Here is a 12061-nt window from a genome sequence, read left to right as displayed (position 1 = left end):
AGTACTTTAAGATTTACCTCATTCAGAGAGAGTGCACATAAGCACTTTGAATGTTGACAGATTTCTATTTTCTATCTTTTATTGAATAAACAGAATTTACTTGGTCCTAAAATCAACTCTTTGTATGTTTAAACTCTTTGTTAGGATGGATCGTTTGGTGATTTTACCTCTAGGGCTGCAATCTAGGAAATGAAGCTTTAATAGTAGCGCTTGCAGGACAAATGCTTATGAATGAAGTATATATAAACAATGATTTTCAGGGCATAACCTCAGAATTGTGGTTCTAGGATTGCAAAGCCTTCAAGAATTGAACCTAAATCTGTGCCCAATAGGAAGGGGAAAAGAAGAAATGAAATATTATCTGTTGTTTGATTTTTTCAAATACAAATGAATGGTGTACATTGTTCATTATACAATTCTGTCAAAAAAATAAATAAATACACGGTTTAACAATCTACCATGCATATATGCAACTAGATGTATTGGCATGGGTTGAGCACTTACCTTGAAATATGAAAAGAGTATACCAACTTGGGAGATTATACACTTACCGCAGCATTTCCTTCGACGTGATCACATCTCTGTCTGTGCTATATAGAGCCGAGTCACCTGAGGTATAAGAGCTTGTTGGTATAGAATAGAGATTTGTCAGCTCTGGTGATGCACTGGTGCCACTCATCTTTGTATCCATGTCTAATTTACTCAAATTTTCTAGCTCCACTGCAACCTGCTTCATTGTAGGTCTGTCCACACCATTCATGTTAAGACATCTCCTTGCTAATTCTGCAACGGCCATGACGTGCTCCCATTTCCCAGTAGTCACTACGTGCGGATCAATAACTCTAAACACGTGGCTTTTTTCCATTTTGTAAATAAAATATGAAGAAAGATTGCGATGTACATCGGGTCTCTCATAAGAAAGGGGCCTTTCTCCAGTTAACAGCTCGACAAGAACTACACCGAAACTGTATACATCACTTTTTTCTGTAAGTTGACTGGATTGGAAGTATTCTGGATCAAGATACCCTAAAGTTCCTTGAACCATTGTATCTATTTGAGTTTGATCCGAAGGGTTCAATCTTGATACTCCAAAATCGGATATTTTTGCGGTGTAATTTTCGTTCAATAGTATATTGCAGGATTTGACATCTCTATGTATGATAGGTATAGGAGCTCCCGAATGTAAATACGCAAGTCCGCCAGCTGCTTCAGCTGCAATCCTCAAACGATTTTTCCAGGAAATGTAGGATGTTGGAGCCATCTCATCTGCCTTGTTATTATGGATATGTTGGGCAAGGGTGCCATTTGACACATATTCATAAACAAGCAAAGGGACCTCAGTTTCCAAACAACAACCCAAGACCTTCACCAAGTTTCGATGGATAACCTGAGTTAAAATAGCAATCTCATTTATGAATTGCTTGATTTGGCTAGCATCTATTACTTTTGACACTTTGATGGCGACAACACGCTTGTCTGACAAGGTTCCTTTATAAACAATCCCAAAACCTCCACGACCGAGAATTAGTTTGTCGTCATAATTTTGAGTTGCCAGTTCTAACTCTTCTGCAGTAAATATCTTTGGTCCTTCTATACCACCTTCATTCGATAAAATCTTCTGTTTTAACAACAGACCGCCGTTCATATGAAAGAACTTCCGTTTAAGTTTAGTTGATTTGCTTTCCCTTCTTCTTAAATATAACCAAATACTCCCAGCTATTAAACATATTAGCAATATCAATGCAACACCTGCATGAGTACATCAATATTATGTCGATTTCCAGGAAAATACTTAGATCATGCATACAAGGACTCTATATTTTTCACTAGTATCCTACTATTTACATACTTAGAGTTGTAAACAGGAGAATGGGAGCATACCAAGAGCGGCTTTTAGTGTTGGAAATGTCTTTTTGAGCGGTACATTGTTCGTAGAACCAGTCCCGCCTTCATTAACGACCAAGGATGCTGCATCACAAACGCGATTCTAACTACTTAACAAATCCAATAATGTAAAGATCAATCTGACTTTTTAAACTTAAATTTAATTATTAATCCATACCTTGGCATCCCGGGATCAAATAAGGATTCCCCTCAAAACCTGGGTTGCAAATGCAGTGATACCCAGGAACTTTGTCAGAATTGCTACAAGTACTATTTCCCTGGCATGCATAACTGGCTAACTCCCTCGGTGTAATTTTATCACATGCCTTGTTCCCAATTGCCCAATCAAGCACAATCGGTATATCTTTCGCCTTCTTTTTAAAATTCGCAACGGTCAAATCCGATACACTGAACGTGTATTTATCAGATTCGCCTATAAATGAATAACTACAGGGATTAAAAGTAAGCGTACCCACATTCTTGGAACGCGATGAATCAATTACGTTCAAAAATCTCCTTAATACATTGTGTACTGTTGTTTGACAACACCCAGTTCCATTACAAGATCCATCTTTCAAATTTTCCGTAGGGGTACAAACTGTAGGACAAGTTGTGTTGATCATCAAAGGTGACTCCAAAAGGTACCCCAAAGAATGGCAACCGACCCCGAAAAAACTGTTCTTTGTATATGAAACTGTGTATGGGGTTTTATTGAAGTTCATCCAATCTGGAGATTCGCTTAAAATAACCTCACCGGTTTCAGAGTCGGAACACATTATAGCTGGCTTGCTCTTAACGCGGACTTCCTTTTCTGATATGCTGATAACTTCAATCATGTTATAAACGCCTGAGGTTAGGTTCTGACCGGCTCTTATGAAGGGTTTAGGAGTTGGATAAGTGGTGTCGCAGGTAATATTGTAAGCAAGATATCCAGCTCCAGCACGAGAACAACCATTCTCAGATGGACCTATACCAAATGGATATGGAATTGTAACATCACCGCATTTTTCTTGGCAACCTGGTTTCGCCTGCACAATTGAAGCGGATGATGATGTTGCCAAGGTTAGCCATGAAAACTGTAAGAACAGAAAAATTTGCAGAAACATTATAGATTGATGATAACTGATAAGAGATATGGGGATCTCTTTAGAATGTTAATCAGAATTTTAACGATTGAAGACAAGACATGTTCAAGAACTAGTAGGTGGAGGAGTAGTCATGAACTCATACACTTTGAATTATTCTCTGGACAGTTAAGAGTTGACAGGGATACGGAGCCAACTAATAGACGTGACTAATAGTGAGTGCTTGCTTGGTCAAAACCAAAACCAAATGGGCTATATTAATTGTTTAGGGCGGCAGAGGACAATACTTGTGCATCGGAAGTACTCTTAAGTTTCCAACATGCAACACTCTTAAACTTTAACAGGACATTGTCCTGTGGCATGATCGTAAGGACGTGTGTTAGTATTTGAGTGACACCCGGAGTTCCTCCAAACCCTTCAGTAGCATAAACTTTTCAAATAAGCAAAAGTGCTGAGAAAAAACATAGATAGTTACTGAAGCGGCAAGAGGAACTCTAGGTGACGCCAAACTACAACCAAGCTGCTGCATTCTGAACAGTACACCAGAACTAAGAGCGATGATTGCATGAGTGAAGTCCAACTGATATTTTTCACACATTTATTTATATAGTTCAAGGAAACCTACTACTTACTTGATGTTGTATTGTGATAAAAAAAAAAAGATCCGATGTTAAAAGTTACTCCGAACAAGTTGATGAATGAACCTAGACGTATTTCGAGCCAAATTGTAGTGGGTCAGATTGAACTTGGTCCATCGTTAGGACTTGGTTATAAATATGGGAACGCAATAAAGGTGAATGAGATTCTTGATCACTTTTGTGAAGATAGTTGAATGAGCTTAACCATCTCAATCCATCTCTTTATATCTTTCATCTCTGAGAGGATCTACCAGAAGCCGGGGATATTCACGTGGAAATTTATGAAAATTAAAGAAAAAAAAGTTCCATTGCAGTTTTATGGAAAAAAAAAATGAAAATGAAAAAAAAAATTCCATTGCAGTTTTATGGAAAAAAAAAATGAAAAATGAAAATGAAAAAAAAAGTTTCCATTGCCGGGATTTGAACCCGGGTCGCCTGGGTGAAAGCCAGGTATCCTAACCGGGCTGGACTACAATGGATTGTTGTTGGACTCTGTTTTCATCCTAATAAGTATGTTTCAGTTACCTAACCTTTGGCAGGTGTGATTTTTTCAGATGAAAAGTCCGGTAGGTAAATGTCATATACGCAGCATGAATTAGTCTTATGTTGGGTCAGGTGAAGCAGGTCCCAGGAGGCGTTCTTCCGCTGCATTCATCTTTGATGATTTTTCAGTTTTTGATTTTATTCAGTTTCGAACCATACCGTCGAAGGCACATGTGACCTCATCGTACGTCTAATTTACGTAGAAAGCTAAAGCAACATACATTATCACAAGGAAAGCAAAGCATACATAATTATATTAAACACCCAGAAAAGATTAGAGAGACCTCATCTAGCTTGGGAAAGCTTTTATTTTATCTAGCAAAATAGAAATGAGAATGTTTGAGGATTCTCTCAAATGGTGGCCTCGACCGCCAGACATTTAAAGAACCATTAAAATGTATTGCATGGGAGGATCGGCATATCAAACACAGTTGCCCTTCGGGCTGCATAAGAAGTTCCTGACTTGATAAACAAACCCCAAACATTTGGATCAAATCTTACCATTTCTCTGTTGGGCACTAACCCTGCAACATAAGCAACTATGCACACCAAATCCTCCATAGGCAAGCATAGTTCCCGGTTTTGACATGGCGTAATCTGATGCTCTTGTCGTCACTGACAGGATTAACCAAAACAGGCTTCTTCTTCTTCTTTTTTTGCAAAACCAAAACAGGCTTGAAGAGAGTGCACGTCTTGCTGTTTTGATCCTCATCTGGTACAACAGCTATGGCGGTGATCCAGATATGGTCATCCGCAAGATGCGACAAGTACTTATTATTGTGCATGCTTCTGATATTGTATAGTCCACTCCCTGTGGTTGCCGGCACCATCTCAAATCTCGCGTAAAGATCGAGTTTGTTAGCTCCACCAAATTGGAGAGCAATATTTGGTATCAAAGAATCTAGGTTTAGGTGTTTAATTGTCTCACAATTGTGTAGACATAGATATATTCCATCTGCTATTTATACATGTTACATAAGAAGTAATCAACAACTTGTACAAGTTTACAGGTAAGACTGCAACACAAGACTAGGGAATTTACATGACTAAGTTATAGCACAAGACTAGGACTTTACAACAAAATACAGCTGGTATACAGGAACGAACTTGGACTTGGCTTTATGTGGACTTGAACGTAGCTTCATGTGCTGAGTTTGTGTGTTGTAGCCGCACACTCCAAGTAGTACGTCTAATACCCCCTCAAGTTGGAGCCTGAGGAGAATCAGGACGAAGACCCAACTTGCTAGTTAGGCGTCGAAAATGATCCACTCCCAGTGGTTTTGTGAATAAATCAGCTAATTGTAATGCAGATGGCAGATGAGTAGGTTTGATGAGGCCAGACAACAGTTTTTCACGTACAAAGTAACATTCGATTTCAATATGTTTAGTTCTTTCATGAAAAAACGGATTCTCAGAAATGTGAATAGCAGCTTGATTATCGCAATAAGTTGGAATAGGTTTTGGTATAGAGATACGAAGATCACTGAATAAATAATGTAACCATTGTAGTTCAGAAGTAAGCCTCGCAAGAGCTCGATATTCATCCTCGGAAGAAGAAAGGAAAATTGTCGGCTGTTTCTTAGACTTCCAAGAGATAGGACTATCTCCTAGCATGGTAAAATAACCTGTTGTTGATCGGCGAGTTGTTGGACAACCAGCCCAATCAGAGTCAGTATAGCCGGAGAGAGACAAAGAACTTGATGCAGATAGAAAAATTCTGTGACTAACGGTACCTTTAAGGTAACGGACTACACGATGTGCAGCATCCAAATGATCAGAACATGGTTGTTGGATAAATTGACTTCAATAGTTAACAGAGAAAGTGATGTCAGGACGAGTCACTTGAAGATAAAGAAGTCTACCGATGAGACGACGATAAACACTAGGATCAGGTAGAGGCTTACCAGAAGACGAAAAAAGTTTAAGGTATTGTTCCATCAGAGATGGAGAAATCTTAGCACCTAAAAGACCAGAATCATTAACAATGTCTAGAATATATTTGCGTTGACAAAGAAAAATACCTTTGGGAGATCGAGAAACTTCAATACCCAAGAAATATTGTAAACGACCAAGGTTCTTCAGAGAAAATTGAGATTCAAGTTTATGTTTGAGGTCCTGAATAGCATAATTGCTATTTCATGTGATAATAATATCATCAACATAAACTAAAACATAAATAGAAACGTCACCAGAATGACAAGTAAATAGAGAATAATCAGCCCGAGATTGAATGAAGCCAGCATTAAGAAGAGCTGCAGAAAACTTAGCAAACCATTGGCGAGAAGCTTGCTTTAGTCCATATAAAGACTTATTGAGTTTGTAAACACGATTATCCCCCTTTTTCTGGAATCCTGGAGGAAGTTTCATGTAAATGTCCTCATTGAGATCGCCTTGTAGAAAGGCATTATTAACATCAAGTTGATGAACAGGTCAATTATTAATGGAAGCCATTGATAGTAAAACACGAACAATAACTAATTTAGCAACAGGAGCAAAAGTGTCGTGAAAATCGATATCTTTTTGTTGTGTGTAACCTTTGACAACAAGACGTGCTTTGTAACGTTTAATTGTACCATCAGGACGATATTTAATTTTAAATACCCATTTGCAGCCAATGTGAGATTTTCCAGGTGGAAGAGTAGTAATAGTGAAAGTATCATTTTCATGAAGAGCATTATGCTCTTTTAATATGGCATCACGCCATTTTGAATTCTTCATAGCCTCCGTAAATGTGTGTGGTTCATCATTAGAAATAACAGAAGAAAGGAAGGCACGATGCGAAGTAAACTGATCAAAAGCAATATAGTTTGTAATGGGATATGCAGACTGAGATGTGCTTTGTTTAACAGAACATATGTAGTCCTTTAGATAGTTAGGACGACGGTGTTCTCTAGTGGACCTACGTAATGGATCTGAAGATGCGTCTACAGTAGGTATTAATAAAGAATCAGTACTAGAAATAATCGGAGATGTATGAGGCTGATCGTCATTACTAGAAGGTGATAAGTCAACAACATCAGATGAATGAGACAAAGAAGTGGAAGGTGAAGAGTCACTTACATGTAAAGGAGAATCCAGAAATGGAAGATGTTCCAGACTAGGATGAGGCAGTGGTTGAGCTGCCGACAACTGGGAAAAAGAACGATTAATGTCATCAAAAAAATATTCTTCTTGATCCGCAGGTTTTAAACAATCAGTAGTAGAAACTTTGGAATCCTTAAACGGAAAAACATTTTCATGAAAAACAACATCACGAGAGACTTATGTAGATTTGGTATCAAGATCTAATACGATAAAGCCTTTATGATTATATGGATATCCAAGGAATACACGAAGATAACATAAACGACCAAAAACACGAAGATAATTAGGTGGTGTACCTAGGAGAACTTCATGAGGTGATCGTTTGGAAAGAACTGGAGTAGGCATCTTGTTGATAAGATAGGCTGCCGTTAGAAAAAATTCACCCCAGTATGCTATGTGCAGAGAAAACGAAGTGCTCTGGCAACAATTAGCAAATGTCGATGTTTTCGTTCGACGATACCGTTTTGCTGTGGAGTATGGACACAGCTTCGCTGATGATGAATCCCATTATCATTGAGCCAAGTCTGGAATTCATTAGATAAAAATTCAGATCCATTGTATGATTGAAAACGTTGTAGAACTGGCAAGAAAGGTAAAGCAGTACCAGTTGAGATAGTAGTTAGTTTATGAGAATACTGAGTAATAACGTGACGAGAAATTTTTTTGATTTGAAAGTTTCTCCCTTAGTATGCATAAGATAGACCCAAGTACATATGGAAAAATCATCTATAATTGTGAGAAAATACTTTGTACCAGTCATAGAAGGGGTAGAAAAATGTCCCCATATGTCACAATGAACAAGTTCAAAACAACGATGAGAGGAAATAGGATTTTTATTAAAAGATAAACGAGTTTGTTTTTCCATCGGGCATACATTGCAAGGAACTGAAAAATTATACTGAATGTAATCATGTGAACTACATAAAAATCTAAATCGTTCTAAGCTAGGGTGCCCAAGACGACAGTGCCAAATGTCGAATGGCCTCTTATTGAAAAGAACTTTATGCGATGTTGTTGGAGATGCAGAGACTTGGAGTTGATAAAGGCCTCCACTGAGATCACCCTGACCAATCACTTTGTTCGTGAGCAGGTCCTGAAAAGCAAAAGAATTGTGTGTAAGAATGACGACATAATTTAAAGAACGAGTCAATTGACTCACAGAGAGGAGATTAAATTTAAAATCAGGGATGTGATGAACATTGGATAGTTTCAAAGTTGGGGAAAATACAACTTCACCAATGTGTTTGACTGTAGATAATGTGACATCAAGTAATTGCATTTGTATGAGAGTATTGACAGGAGTATAAGAAGCAAAGTATGATAAAGAGTTGCATATGTGGTGAGTGGCACCACTATCAACAAACCAAGGTTCAGAAAAAGAAATGTTAAAAATCTTACCAGCGAAGTTCACACGCGGTTCCACAGAGGTATCTTCTCCCGGAGGATTGATAAGAGCAAGTAAACGAGCATATTGCTCAGTTGAGAATGCAGGCATGGCAGCAGGTTGCATAGGATGTGAATCCTGAGAGACAACTGTGGTGTTGGCTGCAACAACAGTTGTAGAAGACGATGCTGGAAAACCACGCAGATGGTAGCAGTTGTCACGAACGTGGCCATGGAGATTACAATAATCGCAGTGTGGTCGAGGACGCTTGTGTTAGCTTGGAGATGGGCGTGCAGAGTGTGGATGCTGACGATTGACGTTAAGAGCAGCAGATTCAATGGCAGGTAGAGGACTGACAGTAATTTGTTGTTGTTCTTCCTCCTGCTGCACCATGTTGAAGATGCGTAGAGCAGTGGTAAAAGGATCCATCAACAGGATATGACTTCAAAGGTTAGAAAACCGATCATGTAAGCCCTGGAGAAACTACAGGGCTCTGTCACGTTCAAGACGCTCAAGAAGAGATTTCCCTGCACCACAGATACATACTTCGGTGGCAGCCACTAGAGAGTCATATTGGTCCCAAAGGGTTTTTATTTTTGTGTAATACAAAGAGACAGACATTGACTCTTGTCTTATAGCAGCGATAGCAGATTTCAGCCGAAATAAGATAGGTGCATTAGAGATGCAAAATCTGACCTGGAGATCTTTCCAGATCACATGAGATGAAGGTGCGTATAAACAACTAGCCCTTATGTCTGGTTGGCAGGAATTCAGAAGCCATCTACCAACTAGATCGTCGTAGCGTTTCCAGCATTGGTATTGTAGTTCATCTGTTGGTGGAGGAAGAGAGCCATCCACGAAGCCGAGCTTTCCTTTTGCGTTGAGAGCTTTAGTTATCCCTCGAACCCATGATCCATAATTATCTCCCTGCAACAATGGAGAAAACAGATTAGTGGCTGGGTTATCACTGGGGTGTATAACGTAGGGATCTAAAGGTCGAAAATTTCCTGAAGGAGCAATCAGTTGGTTTTCTGTGTTGAGGTTCCTAGGGCTTGAAGGAGGTGATTGATTCACAGATTCAACCATGGTTGGAATCATAATTGTGAGGATTGCGGAAGAGTTTAGATATAGGTCCTAGGATGGATCAAGATGATACCATCAAAGAATCTAGGTTTAGGTGTTTAATTGTCTCACAATTGTGTAGACATAGATATATTCCATCTGCTATTTATACATGTTACATAAGAAGTAATCAACAACTTGTACGAGTTTACAGGTAAGACTGCAACATAAGTCTAGGGAATTTACATGACTAAGTTATAGCACAAGACTAGGACTTTACAATAAAATAAAGCTGGTATACATGAACGAATTTGGACTTGGCTTTATGTGGGCTTGAACGTAGCTTCATGTGTTGAGTTTGTGTGTTGTAGCCGCACACTCGAAGTAGTACGTCTAATATGGTACGTCCGAAGTAGCGTGGAGTTGCAAGTATCGATGGTTATAATTTGATAGGATGATGCAAAATCTCGGCAGTGTTGCTGTCGCTTCCATCTCTTCCGAAATAAATTCTTAGTTTCTCGGTTGAGTGATCTTAACCACGTGCACTACAAAAGGTAAATTTGGAGAAATGCAATTCACAATCCATATGATACCAAAACCAAACGAGTAACTAGTAAAGGTAAATTTGGAGATAAAAAAACACACGAGTTTCCTCGTATATATACACGAAGCCAATTCAGGATAAGCCTAACGTATTCAGACGTTACAAAAACGATACCAGAAAACTTTAAGTACAGAGATCGAGATCCAGCTGACTTTTTTTTTTTTTTTTTTGATCGGTTTAGACTAATTATTAACTTAAAACCACCATCTATATCTTAGAATCTCACTCTAGACAATAGGTACTTCAATTAACAGATTTAAATTTCTACAAATTAAACTAAAAAAGAGGGAAAACAAATTTTACAAAACGTTCAAATGATCCAGTGAGGACGAGAAGTTACCTAGAGAGATCAGTAATCAGTTCACAAAATTGGTTAAAAAGATCAAAATCAACAATTCCTTGATGAAATGGACAGTTAGATTTTAATACTGTATAAATGGACAAAAATGTAAAAATAGGCAGGAAGTAACCAGTTTCATCGTGCCCATTTTCAAATATTTTTTCTTATTTTTAAATTACACAGGTAAATTTAAGTTAGGATGAAACCAGTTTCATCCTTACTAATTTTTCTTTTTTGGCCATTTCACCCAAACTATTTTTTACTCGTCCATTTGAACCGTGATTTAAAAATATTTGGACGAATGACCCATTTTCCGTAATCAGTTAGGGCAAAGGATAATGATGATCAAACATGTAAATGCTACATTTTATATCCATATTTATAAACCAGTGATAAGCACGTAAATGCTACATTTTATATCCATATTTATATTAGTTATGACTCGATATTTGGCTAATGATATTATTTTAGTGCTTTTGTAGAAAGTGCAAGTAAATCCGACTACCGGAAAAATAATTAGCTAAAACTGGGAGTTATAATGGCGTTTGCAACAAAAGCATCAATGTTGCAATTCACAGTGCCAAGAAGACACAAAACTTAATGGATTGTGTGGGCTTCCCAGTTAACCATTTAAGTTGGTGCACCACACAAACATCGCATGGCCAGGGAATATAACAAAGCAAATGAAGGTATTCTTTGCCAATCACGTGAGCCACTAGTGGTTAAGGCACTTGAAAAGGCAAAAGAGGGACATGCCCACCTTATGATCGATGTATTGTAAAGAATTCGAACATCTTCATTTCTCATACAAGAGAATCTACCATGGTGGATGAGTGAGTTTCAAGAGCGATTTGGGAGCTGGAATGGAGCAGGGTGAACTGAGTTTGTCACTGCCGTTAATCAACAGCTGCAATTGTATCATTGAAGCGCTTCTGTCCAAATTAAGTGGGGTTCTTGGAGGCTGTTACGATTATTGAGATGATCTTGATTAAATGGTGGCTGTGTACAGTCCGTCCTTGTAAACCAGTGCTTGTTTTTCTTTAGCGTCAACGGTGGGTGCTATGGGGTGAAGATATGATTTTTCTTGTATGTAATGGATTGGAAGGGAAGTGTTGTAGATGGACTGCAACTGGTGGTGTTCATCCCAACCGAGAGAAATGAAGGTGCTGATATGAGTGTTGCTGCCGTTCACAGATGTATCTCGGTTCAAAGAAGGTACTACTGGTGGTTGTATGGAGAGCTTGGATCAAAAATGGTTTGCTGTGTTCTGAAATTGGGAGAATTGCGTGCACCAGGAGACCAGGCAGGAAGTGCACTAGGCGACCAGGCAGGAAGGAAGGCAGGCATTAGACGAACATGAGTATGCAATATCTGGACTAGGGCTGTCAATGGATATTCGATATCCGGTATCCGTTTCCGAACATCCGGATTCCGTTA

The 12061-nt window shown here is 38.6% G+C and overlaps 2 protein-coding genes and 1 non-coding gene across 3 annotated transcripts; all 3 read right to left on the bottom strand.

Annotated features, from left to right (window-relative positions):
* Positions 1-547: 547 nt before the first annotated feature.
* On the bottom strand, positions 548-4980 carry LOC113358791 (wall-associated receptor kinase 5-like). The gene is made up of 5 exons (XM_026602478.1): positions 4771-4980; positions 3445-3549; positions 2063-2960; positions 1882-1968; positions 548-1749 (listed from the first exon to the last, which is right to left on the bottom strand). The coding sequence occupies exons 1-5, from the start codon at positions 4978-4980 to the stop codon at positions 548-550; spliced, it is 2502 nt and encodes an 833-aa protein (XP_026458263.1).
* TRNAE-UUC lies at positions 4013-4086 on the bottom strand. The gene has a single exon. It is a non-coding gene; the product is annotated as a tRNA-Glu (tRNA).
* Positions 4981-9101: 4121 nt separating the features above from the next.
* On the bottom strand, positions 9102-9704 carry LOC113358777. The gene has a single exon (XM_026602458.1). It carries the CDS (start codon positions 9702-9704, stop codon positions 9102-9104), a length of 603 nt encoding a protein of 200 aa, XP_026458243.1.
* Between the last annotated feature and the right edge of the window lie 2357 nt (positions 9705-12061).

Source organism: Papaver somniferum, chromosome 1, assembly GCF_003573695.1.
Source record: "Papaver somniferum cultivar HN1 chromosome 1, ASM357369v1, whole genome shotgun sequence".
In the NCBI taxonomy this organism is placed as follows: domain Eukaryota; kingdom Viridiplantae; phylum Streptophyta; class Magnoliopsida; order Ranunculales; family Papaveraceae; genus Papaver; species Papaver somniferum.
This window is presented reverse-complemented; position numbering and strand designations above follow the sequence as displayed.